Source organism: Mustela lutreola, chromosome 5, assembly GCF_030435805.1.
Source record: "Mustela lutreola isolate mMusLut2 chromosome 5, mMusLut2.pri, whole genome shotgun sequence".
NCBI classification, from domain to species: Eukaryota; Metazoa; Chordata; class Mammalia; order Carnivora; family Mustelidae; genus Mustela; species Mustela lutreola.
In genome coordinates, this window is record NC_081294.1 from 72,142,461 (window position 1) to 72,159,662 (window position 17,202).

The window sequence follows — 17,202 nt, forward strand, 5'->3', positions numbered from 1 at the left end:
TTCTGCTCTGTGAGATCAAAAAGCCTAGGAGCCACTGCTTTGGGTGCACTCCCAGCACACTGCACAGATTTAATCCCTGTTACACAATGAAGAGGACAGTCCACTCAAGCTCCTCTCCATCCCAGTATTCTCAAGACTTTCTCCTCCTCTTGCAGACACCCAAAGGGTGCCCGAGTCTGTGCCATCAGCACACACTGCAATAAAGCCTTCTTTGCTTTTTTGTTTTTTAAAAGATCTTATTTATTTATTTGTCAGAGAGAGAGAGAGAGAGAGAGAGAGAGAGAGACAGCGAGTGCGCACAAGCAGGGGGCGTGGGAGAGGGAGAAGCAGGCTCCCCCCACTGAGCAGGGAGCCCGATGCGGGGCTCGATCCCAGGACTCTGGGATCATGACCTGAGCCAAAGGCAGTCGCTTAACAGTTGAGCCAACCAGGTGCCCCAATAAAGCCTTCTTTGAACTAAGGTCTGCACAGAGGACAGGAGAACAATGGTGGTCAAATAGACCCCAAAGGGTCACCCCCATCCCCAGTCAAGTGACAGAGAACTCCTCCCTGCTATCTCTTCCCAAAGGGGAACATGCAAGGTGACTTGAGGCACACAGGATGGGCCAAACCTTCTGATTTCACATGTGTTGGAGGGCCTTAGAAGAACCAAGAAATAACATTTCAAATGTTCACAACGCGGTGTGAAAGGGCACACTCAGCAGCCATAGAATTAAGCTGGGGAGAGAACCTGAAGGCAATCTGAGGTGGCATCCTGGCTACCCTCTCACCTTCCATAGGAGTAAACAGAGGCCAAAGAGGAGCAGGGAGTGTCTCAGGTCCCCAGAGCTTGTTTGTGCCAGGCTGGACCTGGAACACAGAACCCACATGAGATCCTGTGTTCTCATCCAGAAGTAAGCTGCCTTGGGCAGCCTGCACTTCTGAGAAGGGTTCTACAGGGCTCATGGGGCTCTGCTTTGGTCTCCCCAGTGGAGCATCTTCCAAGTCTTGGAAGTGGGTCAAAGGACTAATGGGCTTTATTCTGGACTGCAGAGACATGACCCATGAAACAGGTGGATTACTAGCATTTGGGACATGCCAGATGTCTCTCCCTTCTCAAGTGCCAGAGCTGGGCACTTCTATTCACTTACTGACCAGATGTACATACTTCAGAGCTCTCTGCCTCCACCTTCCCCTTCCATCCCCACCGGCCCCCTCTACTTCTGTCTGACCTCACTATGACAGATCCTTCCCTCAGGAGCCTCTTCCTCCAAAACATCAGAGTACGACACCATCTCTGGGAGGAGAGGAGGAAGCCTCAGTTAAATCACAAGCTGCCCTTTCCCCACAGGCCCCCATGAGAATTCCCTTCCCGTCTCCACCCTGCAAGGGTCCATTCACACCTGGGTCCAGCATCACCACTCCCTACTAAGCTCAGAAATGCTGTCAGGGAAACAGACTTTGAAATTAAACTAAAGTGAAGTTAATTTTATTTTCTGAATTTCATGATAGTCTTTGCCCCAGCCAAGCACAGCATGGAGCTATGAACTGCTGGTATCCAGGGTTGGAGACCAAGACCATGTATTAAAGGAGAATACCCAGGTTTTACTTTTTAAAAAACTTCTTCTTGGGACCAGGTTCAGGAGGAAAGAGACGGGTTTCTCTTGGCCCATGTCTCTGGACTCAAGGGAAGCCCTAAGGTCAAAAAGCAAGTATATGAAAAGCAAGGCCATATAGACAGGTGGCTTCTTGGCCAGAGGGGCAGACTTCTTCCTCCCCACACCAGTGTACCTGAGTAGCTGCTGTCAGCTCGGGTGCTACTTGCTTGGAGTAGAGGGCCCATCTTATCCTATCCCTTCTGTTTCTGAGACCAGGGCCCTCCATCTTCCCAGTAGCTGTAGACAAGACAAGGCTCAGGAGACTCACAGTAGCAACCACAGTGGATGGAAGCAGAAGGACAACGGCCCTGGCTTGGCAGGACAGAAGAGCAGAGCCCACTTACAGAGAGCCTGTTAGAGTCCATCTGACACCATCATGACATTTACTTCTCTCTAAATGGTAAACAAGAGAGATAACCCACAAGTCATAGAGAATAAATCAAGCAGATGATTGGGGCCTGGAAGATTTGATGCTGCCAACTCCCCGAAAAATGGAAATCAGAGCCCCATTTACAATGCATGGCCTGATGTCCTGATTATAAGGGTGGAAAGTTTCCTACAGAAGCATAGATTATTTTAATAGCAGAGGCATTTAAAAAAAGTAGATGAGTAAATGCTAAATTAAGAGGAAGAAGAATAATGGCTTTCTGTGAACTCATAAATGTTCATTTTCCTGGGTCACAGAACTTTTCAGAGCCAATTAAAACTCTATTAACTACGATCTCAAACTACGCCAGGGGCCCACAGCGCACTAACCAGTACATGGTGGGCAGCTTGCCGGGAGAAGTTAGAGAGGAAAAACCTCTGACACGAAGACAAAGACAGCAACTTCCCCTGTCTGAGGGTAAACACAAAAACAAGACCCTCAAACATGACAACAGCCGAGAAGATGCATCCCCAGAAAAGTCTGGCTGGGCTCTGGGAACAGGAACTGGGCAGGACACCAGTATGAGTGACAGAGAGACAGTGACGGGTGGGAGCACGAGAGTGTGGGCGGACCCTCAGGATTTAAATCGCCTGCACCCAAACAGTGAGGAACCCTACACACAGAGAGCCAAGCTTGTCTGTCCACTTGCTTGCTTCAAAATAGGTGAAAAAGACTCTGAAAGCCAGGCTACTTCCCTTCCCGCTTCCCTCGCCCACCTGCCTGCAAGCCCACCCAGTGTGAAGCTATCCCCCAGCAGAACGGCACCCTGTACATTCAGCTCCTTTTACTGACTACAGGCAGCCTTGTCACATTGACAAAAGCTAAAAAACAAAAACAAATAAAAAGCTGGGTTTCATCACCAAACGGAATCTCCTTCTGGGATGTACGCAGGCAGGGTCGAGGGGACTCCTCTATGGCCTTTGTGTCCAGTGTCCCCTGGAACCAGAAGTATCAGCATCACCTGGAGCTCATGAGAAAGGCAGACTCTCCGGACCATCCCCTCCAGCTCTACTGCATCGGCATTTTAACAGGACCCCCCTGTTCTTTGCAAGCACACTGAAATTCAAGAGAGGCTGGTATAGGGCACAGCCTGCACTAACTCCAGAGGTAAGAACTAGCTCCTCCAGTGCCCCTAGGAACTTGCAGTACTCATCACCATCTTTCACCAAGAATACTACGGATTTACTCACACATCAGCAGATAAGAGGTTTTATTCCTCATTTCTCCCAACCTGAGGCTGAGAAACTAAAAATCCACACCTCTGATGGAGAATTGTCAGTAGGCAGCTATGCCCGAATATTCCAGAATCAGAGAAGAAGCCGCCTCCCCCTCCCAACCCATGCCAGGTCTACAGATGTACAGAGGTCCTGGATCCTCCAAGAGGGGTGTAGCTCGCAGTCATGCCCCAGGGAAGGCCCACTCAGGCCCTTTGCTGGGACAGCTCACTGAGGCAAGCCAGTTAAATGTCAGAGTTGGTACCGTTGAGTGTCTAGGAATGGGGACTCCAAAGAAAACATCCATAAGACATGCACATAGGTCTACAGATGAAGTTCAGAAAATACCAGCCTGGACCCCATCTGTTTGCAGGGAGAAGGGAGGTGGTGTTCCCACACCCACAGACAGAGGGGCAAGAGGAAGGAGAGGTGAATAATGGATGCCTCAAAGCCCACAAGAAGATCAGCTACTCTCTCCATCACCAGTCAGAAGAGTGGAGCATGGGTTGGGGGTGGGGAGGAGACCATAACTAGAAGAGCGTTGTCTTAAAATCAGTCAACTACGTAACAGTAACAACACTAACTCAAGAAAAGAACTATTTTTAAAAAATTAGTGCCCAGTCTTAGCAGCCTCCAACCTCCTCAATGCCCAACAAATGTAAAAGGAAGCCGGAGCACTCCAGGTTTCTGCCTTAGGAGACACCCCCACCCAGGAACGGGGGCACCCCTGGGCGCAGTCAGTGGCATCTAGGACTAATACGTGCAGAAGGGCAAAAGGACGGTAGGTGCTTTCTTAGGCTGACTCTCCTGGGGTTAGGGAAGTGGGTGACCACCCTGATTACTGAGACCACCAGAAACATTTATTCCTCAAAAACTACCCTCTCAGAGACTGTACACATTGAAAACACTGGGTGTCTGACATCACAGCCCTTCCCTGGTCTGTAAGCACTGAGGCATATTTAGTACAGGACTAGTAACTCTGGGTCAGAGCAATGTGGAGAAGGTACAGCAGGATATATGAAGGACACATAAGGCCACCATCCAATCCGAGATCCCAGCGAACAGTGGGAACACAGCAGTGAGGGCTGAAAGGCAGGGAGAACCCTCCCACAAATGTCCGCCCCTCAGAAGAAGGTGGGTTCCTGGGTCTGACCTCTCTCACTTTCCTATTCTCCGCAAATAAAAAATTCTACCAATACTGATTTTAGTACTACATTTATCTTGGCCAGAGAATAGGGGAAAGGGGGAAATTTTAATTATTTTAGAATTTTGTTGAGTTGTATCTCTCAGAATTGTTTCCTCTGAATTCAGAATTTCATTAGTATTCTAGGCCACAGTCTGCCACTCAGTTCTTATTAAAGAGGCACTCCACCCAGCTCCACTTCGTTTCATCTACATTTGTAAAACGATAAACTCCTTGAAGCTATTTCAACTGCGGTCTTTGTACATAAAACAATAATTTAACAAAACTTACATACGCTATCATTGCTTTACAAATGAGTGAACGCACACATGCTCTGGTCATTTCATCCTTATTTACCCTTAGGATGCTCAAGTAATTGGTGTAATAACTTTAAAGGGAAGTCAAATCTTATTAATGCTTTCCAAGTACTTTAAAAATCTGAAGTCAATGAATGTTTTTGCAAAGTAGTATTAGCAGGAAGAAAACACACACAGAAACGTGTTACCATTTAGGTCCTGATTAATTTATGGAGTTACAGGAAACTCGGTTGGCTATGATTGTTCCGGAAAGTAAGACTGTCTGAGGAAACTGCTAGAGGAGTTTAGAATAGTCTGGACAGTCAGTTATGGACATATTAATAGCTACAGTTTGAAGGAGAAATACCTGGATGTTGATGAGTGACAAGCCTGGCCAGTAAGCTGCCTACAGCTTGGCTGGGGGACCATTCATGTCCCCACTGGTCATGCACCTGCCGCACAGGTCAGGCTGCCATACGCAGAAATTACGGACTGTCTACACTAAAGTCTGACAACACTGGAGTGACTTCACCACTAATACTAAATGTTGAATACCAATCAGCTCAAAAACATAATGAGTCTCTACTGTGCTCTGAAAATTATTAGACATTGTAAGGAAGGGAAACATACATAAAATTGGCTTCCTTCGTCTGCTAACATAAAAAATATGTATTTAAAAAATAAAAAGGACTAGTTCAGAACATGACATCAAATTTGACCAAAGTGTGCTCAAAGAAGGTTCCAGAGAAAAGATGAGAACCAGAGCTAAGCCCTGGAGGAGAGGAGTCAGTATGTGGGATGAAGGGACAGAATCCAACACGTGATGCTAGTGAGGAATGGCATGGAGAGGCCATGCACAGAGCACGGTCAGAATCAGCACACATCAGTTCCATATCCATGTCCTGCTCTATCGGAACTTTGCTGAGTCTGTCCTATATCCTAGGCCCATCCAAATGGCCATCTTCTCATTTCATCATTGATAAAAACAGACTCTATGAGTACAAGTTATTACACTTTGCAAAAATGCAATGCACAGCCACGAACTGGATTGATAAGGCAGCTGTTCCTGCGTTTGGAGTCCATACAGGTATCATTTCCTTTTCCTGAAACAGCACAAGGTCTGGAAATGGGAGAGGGCTTCATCTCCTGGGTTCTACCCTGATGCGGCAAGAAAAACAACACCCCAAAACTAACCAACAGAAAGCCTCCCTGCCTCGGAATGAGCATTATCTGTTCTTTCTTCGTGTTAGGCTGTTAACAGCCAAGATAAAGATGCCCTAGGTTGATATTAAATTACCTTCACTTTACCTCCAGCTAAATCCTACCTTAATTGGTTTGACTCCTTTAATTGAAGTAGGCAATTTAAAAGAGTGGGCCAATGAGCCCCAATAGTAAGAAGACTAAAAAAGCTTATCTATGTGTTTGCTGTTTGCTTTGCTATTAAATATTCAACAATATATTTGTAGGATCATTTTCCCTCTGTATGGATATGAGTGTAATGATTAAGCCATCCCATATGGGAAATGCTGTGCTGGCTAGCGAGTCAGCCTCCAGGCTCTTTCAAAAGGCCATTAAGTCGTGTCCTTCACGGACTGTGATGGGAGAGAGAGTGACGCTCTTCAATCACCTGCTCACCACAAAAGGAAGCCTTGTGAACCTCAGCAGCAAACGTGAGCATTCAAAGACTTCTGAAGCTCCCCGGAGATTAAGGTCTGTAGGTCTGGGATTGCATTACGATTAAGTAATAATGAGAAAGACATCGTGTCTTTTGATCAAATAATGCATTAATCCTACCATCCACACACTGTGTGTCTTTATTCACTCTCTGGTGATGTTGACTTTGGGAGGTAATTTTTCTATCTCATTCCAAAGGACAGGAAACAAGCACAGAGACAAGAGGCAGGCGTGCACCAGGAAGGCAATGGGAGCTGAAATGGCCTGAGAAGCTCTTCGGCAAGAATTTGCATTTACCATGTCATAAAGAAAATCCCAGGTAGCTTTGATGAAAAAGGGTGTAGTCATTTCTTAGGGTCTGGCACACACAAAGCAATTTCTGCAGAGAAACTGCACCCCCTCACAAGCCCCAAATTCCTTAGGCCTACTACCTGAGCAGGGCGAGGGTGCAGCTTATGAATCCTCTCCGGTACGTAAGACCAAGTTCGCTGAGCAATTAGCAGTGTATCGAGACTCTCTGGGGAGGCATTTGAGAATAAGTTTTTCAAGCACTTTAGAAGCATTTATATATACCTAACATGCCATTAATCATTCTTATCTGTTCATTAAGACAGGCTCCCTTAGGAACCCTACTTGCCAGTTCTTTCTCAGCCTGGTGTTTTTTATCTGTGTACGTGAAAAGGAGTCTCTCTCTTTTAAAACACATTTTGTAATTAAAAGACTTCATTAATTCACATGGGTGTGCTCTACCATTGAGTCTGCATTTTCAGAGTTTTATTAAATATACAAAAAGGCCATTCTCTTGAGGCTCTTTGCGGAAGACAAACCATACAACTAAAGCCTGGTTTTGGAATACGTTTTCAGCATTGCAGAGATTTTAGACTATCACTTACAGCATGACATAAAACCTCCTGTCCAGACCAATGCATGCTGTGTCCTTCTGTCCCCTATCAAAAAGAGGGAACAATTTTAACTCACACTGCAATCTAACTGATATAAACCAAAGGTAGAGAAGAAATCAGATACACTGGCATGGAAAAGCAGAAAGTTTCAAGCATCCTAGCAGGCGTTATGTGACCATACCTCCATCTGTGGGTCACCCACACCCATGTTCAGGCCTCTGCTGGGTCCTGGGTCCATCCATCCCAGCGCAGCTGGCAGGGAGGCCCCAAGCAGCACGAGATGCAGCCATAAGCGTCCCGGTTTCATTTCGTGGAGTCTGTTGAGAAAATGACAGATGTTCAGAATTAAATATTGCAAAACATTAGCACGTCACAGGGTGGGTAGGTAGAGCTTGTACTCCAGAATCAGACACACCAGAGTTTAAATCCTACCACCAGCCCTTCTGCCCTACTTTGGAGAAGTTCCAGTACTTCTGAGCCTTAGTTTATTCACCTCTAAAAAGGGTTCCATAATATGTATTTCATAGGATTGTGGTGAGGGTTAAAGAAGTCAGTGTCGGACACAGAGTTAACAACTCTATGCATACAATGGTGTGGAAAGCCACCCAACATGGCAGCTACCACTCCATCTAAAAGAACCAACGAGGGGAGAGCAGCTGTGTCACTTCTGTTCCATAACCACACAGCCAAGCTTCAGACCCTTCAGAAAGCACTGGGGCTGGGCATACAATTAGTGATCAGTGAAGACTGATGAGGAGTTATGTTAAATGTAAGGTACCCTGTTTGTGGCTGATGTCTCAGTTTATAAGACAGCGAGATTCAAAAGGGCATAAAGCTCAAAATCTTCCTTTCAAGACTGTTCCTTTGTGTAGAGGAAGTCAAGCACCCAGTGGATAACGGGATTTCAATAACCTTTAAGGTGGTTCCTGGGGCTCATGCAGTAAGAGATCTGAAGTCCTAGAAGAAATGGGCAATTCAAAGTAACCAAAGAATTACACAGATGAAAAAGCTAAGGATCAGCCACAACAGATATTCAACTCCCTATCACGTGCTGAGGTGCTAATGGGACAAGGACACAGGCTAGTCAACCTGTCCAATCAGCCCTACCATTTTTTTTTTTTAAGGTTTCTACTGTAACATTCCAACCTTGATTTCCGCATCTCTGTTCAAGAAACGCAGCCAGGGAGATAGAACTCATCGTGCAGTATTTACAACTCGTCCTCAAGGAAACCAGAGGGCTTATTGATTTCTGTGAGCATTACACAATTTAGTGCTTAATTGCATGTGGTGCACACGGCATCCTGATTGTGGTGGGGAATATGGAAACACAGAGTGCTTCGGAGGCCAGCATTCCATGTGATCTGGCCTTGAACTGGTCCAGGGCAGGTATCCCAGACAGAAATGATGAAGCAGCTTGGCAGATACTACAGGCTGGTGGAGGAATCCACGCCCTCTCACTCCCATGGTGAGAGCTGTGGGGGATGCCTACTTCGAACCAGAAGGGTTGGAGGTATCCCACCATCACTAGCACTGATCCCTGGACCACGAAACAAATTCACTCCTACCACATTCCCAGCTTCCTTTGGCTGCCTTTCCAGATATGCTTTATATCCCTCACTTGAGACAGAAAATGCCCACATGAAGGAGAAATAGGGCTAAAAGTTATGGCATCTAACACTGGTCTCTGAAAAGGCAAGGTTGTAAGTCATGACGGTCTTTTAAGAAAACATGTCTCTTGTCATACAAACAGTCCACAGGCTTCCATTCCTCTATCTGCCTCTTCATCTTTGACATCTGTTGGCAAAGCTGGAGTGACTGAGACAGTAGTCTGAGTGAACAGTAAACATAGTGTGAAGGTCACAGTCTTGTCACCGTCAGCACCTGCTCCACACTCTGAGGAAGGCAGAGCTAAGGGCAATGGCCTCATGCAATGCTACCTGGGACAGAAGTAGAGCATTCCCAGCAGTCCCTGAGCCACACTCCTGATCCAGAACTCTGGCCACAGTGTGTGAGTTCTTCACACAGACTGCGGAGTGTGGAGAAAAATCAAATTCAGACCTAAAAGAAAGTAAAAACTGCAACCAGTTCTTCTGAAAATAAATAGGGCAACTCCCTACTCTCCATAAATTATTGTCTTCTGAATGCAGAGCCATGTGCCTAGAACTACAGAAAGCATTTACTAGATTTTTGGAATTTTTTTTTTTTAACATACCAATACTGAGGGGCACCTAGGTATCTTGCTTTCAGCTCAGGTCATGACTTGGGTTGTGAGATGGAGCCCTGTATCAGGTTCCATGCTCAACCTGGAGTCTCCTGAAGATTCTCTCTCCCTCTGTCCCTCCAGCTCATGCACATACGCTCTCTCTCTAAAATAAATAAATCTTTTCAAAAAACACCAGTGCTTAAGCTAGAACTAGAAAGACACTCTTTCCTACTTTATTTTTGAGAAGTATTCCCTACTTATCCATATGAAACAGCACTCACAAGGAAAGCACATGTACAAAAGGTCTTCTTTTCTCCCCCATCATGCTTTCAAGCCTGAATAAACCAAAAACAGCAAAATAATCAAAACTGACTCAATATACAAATGTCAATTTCTGGAGTTAAGAAATATTCAAGCCACAAAACCGACTATTTAGTTTTCAATTTGCATAGTAATCCAAGACCAATTATGTTTGATGTTTTATTATTAATGGATAGCATCAAAATAAAATCCGTTCACCTCAATTGTTAATTTGGCAAGTTGCAAAACTATTTTAGAAGGTATACCCAGACCTGTGATATTAAACCAGTTGTTTCAAGTTGTTGCTTCAAGGAGCCTGGGCTCCAGGCCTATGGCACCTGGACTCATGTCTGGTTTTATCTAGTTTACACTGAGGTTACCCGAAGATTTACAGACAAGGAAACACAAGAGCCAGGCCAATGACTGAAATATTCCCAGCTTCTTTGTAACATTTCGCTCAGCTTGGCCACCACCAGATGGGACTCCATTTGCACGGTGGATGCCTGTCCGATGTTATTTTATACTCACTGTGATTGACAACTTATTTTATCTACAGGAGCAACAGCCTGAAAATTTACAACTCAAGTTTTATGACGGCTCAGTTCATAAAAAAAGAATTAATATTGGGTCGAAACTGATTTTGATGATGTATGTAATAGCCAAATAGAAGTCATCTCTTTGGTTAGCACTTATGTAACAATAACATGTGTCAGGCGCTGTTCTAAACTCTTCGCAGGTATTAACTCACTCGCCTCACTCCTACTCCATGAGGAGGGCATTAAGAATTCCCTAGTCAGATGACACAGCAGACAAGCCACAGAGAGGCTAAGCACCCTGCCAAAGCCATGTGGCAAATAAATGGCAGAGATGGGATGCCAAGCCATGCAGGTAGATTGTGCAAGACGTCTGTGCTCTTCACAGCCTCCCTCTGCTGCCTCTCAATACTTTGTGGTATTTTGTTTCAGCCAACAGTTGTTCTTAGCAAGATGGGGAAAACCTAGGTCAAGCAAGATAGGAAATCCTGAGTCTCTCCTTTCCTCCGACAGCTGCCAAGAGCCACACTCCTCCAGAGGAACTGAGTGAGAGGAAAGAACCACATGGCTCCTCTCTGCATCCCTCCCCGGAACGGGGCCACTTGGCACACGGTCCTCAGCTCTCAGAACTGCTGTCTCTATCAGCCAGGAAGAAATGTAGTAGGGGAAAAAAAAAAAAGAAAAAAAAGAAATCATGAGGAGATGCACAGAATGCCGGGCAGCAAGCATGCGTCTCAACTGAGGGGGAGTGCCAACATGAGGAAGACAGTCACTCCGGGGGAAGGAGATTTGTTGATTCATTACTCCTCACCTTCAAAGAGCCCAACTGATCTTCAGACAGAAGAAAATACAAGGATCTCCTCATTATAGAAATGGCAAGGTACCATCTATAATATCACAAACTCTCTTTTTCAACCTTGAGTTCCTTTTGAGATCAATTTAGGTTTATAAGCTTCATTCAATCCATACTAGAGTCCTAAGACTGGCTATAAATCTATCGGAGACCGTTCTCGTAAAAGAGCTGGACTGCATTTTCTTTCAAACAACTCATAAAGCACAATCACTTGATATTAAAGACCTGGTTCCCCTGAGGTTTTCCACCCAAGCCTCACTTTCCCCCATGATCTAAAGAATCAGGAGCTAGGTTGGCTGTGGTACAGACAGGACAGAAGCCTGGAAGGCCAAAGAATTCACCCCATGTGGTAGCCAAATCAGGAGCCAGATCTAGACTGAAATCAGGCCTCCTCACCCCGAGGCAATGGCTTTGTCTCTTATATATGTCTCTTGTATTGTCACAAATACATATGGAATGTTGGCATTCTGTCTCAATCAGACTAATTTTGCTTTTCTTAGTGGAGGATGGGCCCTACTAGATCAAGAATCTGCTCTGTGTGCAAAGCACAGGATTTTTCTGGTTTTATAATTAGAAGCCACTACGTGTGCTATTACTTGTATTTAAAATTATAGAGGTACTACAAATTTGTAAGATGTGACATTCAGAAAACTGACTCACTTTTCCAAGAAATTGAAAAATGTGACATAAGAATGGCAAGTGGTTAGGGAAAAATAGGCATGAATAGGTCGATTCCAAATCTGCCACCACAGAACACACACCAGCATGCAAGTGGTCTGTACTGAATGGGGTCAGAGGCCAGGGAGATGCATGGACATTAAACTGGCAGTGGTTCTAATACAAACTTCCCTTTTCTCCTCCGGGAACCAGCCTTGTTTGGGCACAGTGGGACTTCAGACCCTGAGAGCTTCCAGAGACATTACTCATGAGTTCTCTCTCAGCATCTCTCCCAGAATATGGGAACGTTACCGAATTAGATGTTACAATTTAGCCTCATGGAAAGGGCTTCTCTTTGTAACCACCAAGACCAGAAATTATGAAGATGCTTTGGTAAAACCAAGCAATACCACCCCAGCCTTAAAGAGAACAGTAAGTTTTGTGACCCTGAGGCACCTCAATTTCCAATCTTTCCAGCTAACCAAGTGTATGTTTAGCCAATTATTAGAGGTTCATTGTGTTTTGTACATGGGATGCTGGCAATCAACAAATGGAAACCACCTGGAGACCACCAAAATCCTGCAGCCTCTGTTATGTCTACTCAATGTTAAAAGGAAAAAAAGAAAAGCCATATTGACCCTAACCTAACACCACAGGGCTACAAATTAATTTCCTCGGAAAGGCTCAGGACCCTAGTTTTGATATCCAAGTGTTTTAAGAAAAAAGGAAGGGGTTCAAACTTCCTAAGATAGCCCCTCAAATACCAACCCAAGGAACTTAGGCATGGAAATGTATCAGGCTACCCCTGCAACAAGCCATAATGAAGTTACACTGCACTTTCCATTAATTATCTGCTCTTTATCTTTGGTTAATTGTTCCAACATTTGATAAATTGAATGCCTAAATTAGTCTGTGGAAAATAGATCAATCTATGACACTCCTATATACCAAGAAGTTTAACAAACACACCTGTGAGTTCCAGGAACTCTCATCATTTCAACATTTATACTGCTTAAGTACCACATTCTCCCAACAGGAGTTCTATTTTCCCCAAAGTCCCATCCTTTGTGTTACGCACTAAGAGAAAGAAAGTATAAGGACATATGTGCTCGTGAAATAATTTCCTAATTTCATCAAGTTAGTAAGCACACAACTGACCACACATAAGCAACATAAGAAGGTTGAATTTGCAGAAACATACCAACAAAGGGAAAATAGGAATTAAAGATTTGGGAAATTGTGACTATTCAATGACCTGTTTCTGGATTTTGGTACTAAATCCAGCAGAAGATCACAACATGAAGATCACTTAAAAAAAAAAAAAAAATCCTGCAACTCTGAGATGAAGAGAAGAATCCTAAGCAACTGATGGGTCAAAGTAGAAAAATCCAAACTACCCCTCACACACCCATCTCCTGGACAGAGCAGAAGGGATAAAAGTTCTCCCAAGGCCCATGGGAATAGGCTGGACCCTCTCTGGAATAAAAATTGATTTCCTGAGATTAAGGAAAATTGAGGGTGGTAAAAACAATGTCTTAGAAAAAGCCACTGGAACAACTTTAACACATTACAGTATATATGAAGACGGCTATCATCTTGCATGACGTTTGGCTCAGTCTAAAATCTTGAGGGAGGGAGGGTCTGTTTTCCTAGGATGGAAAGAAACCTACCAATTCAACTAAGGGTGTCTGAAGAGAAATGCTGTAGTAATGCTGCAGCCTCTTCTCACAAAACCAAGATGGAAAGCAGGCATGGGCCCTGTGGGGCATCAGTTCATGGCTTGGGTTTGAGCTACTGCCTTAGGATTGCCGCAACTCTGGTGTCCTAGAAGCCCCATCACTCTGTCCCTTGACCATGTACTCCCCAGCTGAGCCCTCTACCTAACCACCACCCACATCAAAGCCTTCCTCGGAGCCAGAAGGGGCAAGCACAGGAACCTACCCAGTCCAGCATAGACAGGACACTGCTAAAAGTCAAGTCCGACTTTTCCATAAGCCTGGTGGTGGGAAAATAACTTTAGACCTTGGATAAATGTCTGAATTTCTTCCCTGTGCCTCAGAGACTGTGATGGAGGCCCATTCTCTGTGCACATTTGGTTAAGAGCTGCCGTGCCGCCTCTTGATGAAATTGTTTCTGCGTGGCCCACAGAATGTGTACGAATGTTTCTATCTCGGGCACAATTCCCCTTGCACAGGCTTGCAATAAATTTAGGAAGGGAACCCATCAAAGCTACTGGCGCTGTTTTTCACTCGCGGGAACCCTCGAAGGAAGCGACACCTAGAGGAGAGCGGAGGAGAGCGGCGGCAGCGCGATTCATCAATGTCGGCGACAATTACGGGAACGAGGTCGGCTGGACTGCGCCGGAGGGCGGGGGGCGGGCTAACAGGGCTACACGGAGACCCGGCAGGGCCCGACTCCACGGAGCCCCAGGAACTTGAGCTCGCCGGCGCACTGCACGGGCTGCTCGCCACGTCCCGGCCACTGTGAGAGATCCTGCTGCTTGCAGCGGATTTCTGCCCTTGCCAGAGTGGCGGGCGCCGAAGTCCTCAGGTGGCAGGCCGTGGGCCAGTGCGCCGAAGGCGCCGCTTCGTCAGCTCAAGGGGGCCGCTAAGGCTCGCGCAGCGCTCGGCCACCAACTCGGGGTGACAAGCGCCCAAAGCTCAGCGCTGTGTCTGCGTCGCCTGAGTGCCCCCCAAACTTGAAACCGGTGTCCTTTGCGGGTGCAGAGAGGGGCGGAGATCACCCACTGCACAAGCTCTCTTAGGACCAAGCTCCCTGCGGGAGCGTGCCCCAAACAAACTGCTCCCCAGCGACTCCTCAGCAGGGACGCTCTCTTGAAACAGAGACTAGCTGGACAGAACAGGAGCCGCGGGCCTCGCGGAACGAGGTGGTGCCCGGGTCCCATCTCCTCAGCCTCCGCCGAGCCCCAACGTGCAGACTCGGTGGACCTCGGGGGAGCGATGGCCAGGCGGGGCGCAGCGGGCCCTTCGGGCTGCAGTGGGGACATGCAAGTTTCCCCCGCAAAGCTGGAGGTAGGAGGCAGCGAGTACGCGCGCTCCGCACCCCAGCCCGGGGCCAAGGGCACCAAGCCCAGCCGCAGGGCTGCCGCTCGCCTAGCTCTCCGAAGCTGCTCGGGGGCCCGAGTACCGGGAGCAGCGCCTGCGGGGTCTCTGAGCTGGCGCGGGCTGCGGGCTCGGTTCTGCTCTGCGCGCCGGCCGGGTCACTCCTATACCTACTGCAGACCGGCCACCAGCCTCCGCACCCCAGCCTTTCCCCGGAGTCCTGGCCGTGGCCGTGGTAGCCCCGGCGAGCCCGAGTCCCGTGGTCCCGTGCCCGCCGCCCGCCAGGGGGGCAAACTTAGCTCTCTGGAGCCGGCGGTGAGGACAAGCGAGCGTCCGCGCAAGGCCCTGCAGGGAGACGCGGAGCCGCGGGCGCCGGGACCCCAGCGGGACGCAGCGGGACCGGCTGCTGGCGGCGGCGTCTTGGCACTCTCCCCGCGCCCGCGTACCTGAGGTGGCCGCGGCCGAGGGAAGACCAGGTGGCCGGACGCGGTCGGACGGGAGCGCCTGTGGCGGCGGTGGCGGCGACCCGACCCCGCGTCCTTCGGTCGGTCTCTCCGGCTGTCGGCGGGTCCCGGACGCGCAGGAGGCTGTCTCGGCTCCAGCTCCGTGAACCGCCGCTGCCGTACCACCGCCGCCGCGGCTGCCCTATTTCTGCCGCCGGGACCGGAGCTCGTGACGTCACCCTCCGGGCCCCGCCTGCCCAATCGCCGCCACCTGTGCGCGCGGCCCGCCCGCCGCTCAGACCCGCGCGGGGCCCGCCGCAGGTGCGCGGAGCAGCCGGGCGCGCACGCGGGGCGCGAGGACTCCCAGAGCTCCAGGGCGATCTCTGAGGCGGTGCGCTTCAGCCCCTGGCTCTCTCATAGAGATCTGCAGCCCCTTTCACTCCCCAACACACCCCTCTCTGCTGTCCTCCGGCTCTTTCGCAGGCCGAGCTCTCCAGCCTCTGCTCTCAAGGTGCACAAGTGGTCTTAATCAGCCGCCATAGCTGTGGAGCCTAGGCAGGTCAGTACACCTTGCCCTTAGACGAGTCCCTAGAGGCTAAGTGAAGTGACACGCCCCCTCGCTGAGAGCCAACAACCTGAGAAAGAGCAAAGTTTTTATCTCTCCCTTCTGACTCTGCCCTCTTCCAGCTGGAGAATTAACAAAATCCTGGGCATACAACGGCAGTCCCAGGTGATGTGGGCTTGGCCTGGCCAAGCTGTGACAAGAGGGTGCCCTATTCTCCCTTCGAACAGACATTTTCACTGCCCTGACTTCATCCCCAAGCCTGGATCTCTGTTCACCATCCAGAACTTTTGGAGAACCCCAACCTAGTCGTCATTTGCTTTCATTAATTGATCTAGACATCAGTCTTGGTGCCCAAATAAACTGTTAACACTTTTGTAACAAGTAGCACACACACGCACCCCAACCAGTGGTCTATCTATAGCCCAAGTCTGGCATCAGATTTAGGAGTATGATCCTAGCTAGGCCAGGCTGGTAGTAACTAAAGGGCAAGAGACTTTCTGGGGGACTGCCCCCTGCTCTATGTGGGCACCAGGTTGTGCAGCAGGACAGTGTCTGGTCTATGCCCCTGTGATCTCTTCTGGCCTGGATGAGGGGACAGAGAGGATTTTCCTAGGATAAGTTTAGTTAAATAGCAAGAGAAGAGGAAGAATAGGGAGAAAAGGTATTGCATTTGCTCTTTCCTTCAACAGATATTTACTGAGCCCCTCCTATGTACCAGACACTCGCTAGGTGCTGGGAGGATGGCAGTGGGTGAACCAGCATGGTCCCTCCCCTCACACATGTTTCTGTCTGGGATCACCTCTCTCCCTACCACTTTCTAGCTTATAACCCAGGCCAGTCATATCTCTGCTATAAGTATCAGTTTCCCCATCAGCAAAATGAGGAGTGCATGAGACCTGGGTGACTTCTAGGTGTCCATTGTTGTGACTTCCCACTTGGGGGAAGTGGGACTTCCCACGTGGGCTCAGAAGGACAAAGGCCATTCCATCCTCCATGCCCTAGGGCCTTCACAGGAATAATGCTCTCTCATAGTTGACCATGAATCTTTGCCAAGGCCATCCGTGACTGAAACCCCAAGGCTGGCTTGAAGCCAGATTTTGTATAGCAGGACTGGGGAAAGGATGGCACTTTCCATCCTGGGAGAGAGCAAAGGAGGACTGGACATAAAAGGAAGCTGGGGAATTTGGAGATAGGCTATGTCTCCTTCTGAAATTTAATTCTAAGTCCGTGGACAAGATGGAGCTCCACAGCTC

At 48.0% G+C, this 17,202-nt stretch overlaps 1 protein-coding gene across 1 annotated transcript in view; it reads right to left on the reverse strand.

Moving 5' to 3' along the window:
- FSTL4 (follistatin like 4) overlaps window positions 1-15,602 on the reverse strand; it is a 411,536-nt gene extending 395,934 nt beyond the window's left edge. The window contains exons 1-2 of the mRNA XM_059174572.1: window positions 15,388-15,602; window positions 7,515-7,650 (exon numbers count right to left, since the gene is read on the reverse strand). Coding sequence (XP_059030555.1) covers window positions 7,515-7,640 — 126 coding nt within the window. The 5' untranslated portion in view covers window positions 7,641-7,650; window positions 15,388-15,602. The remainder of the gene's footprint in view (window positions 1-7,514; window positions 7,651-15,387) is intronic.
- Between the last annotated feature and the right edge of the window lie 1,600 nt (window positions 15,603-17,202).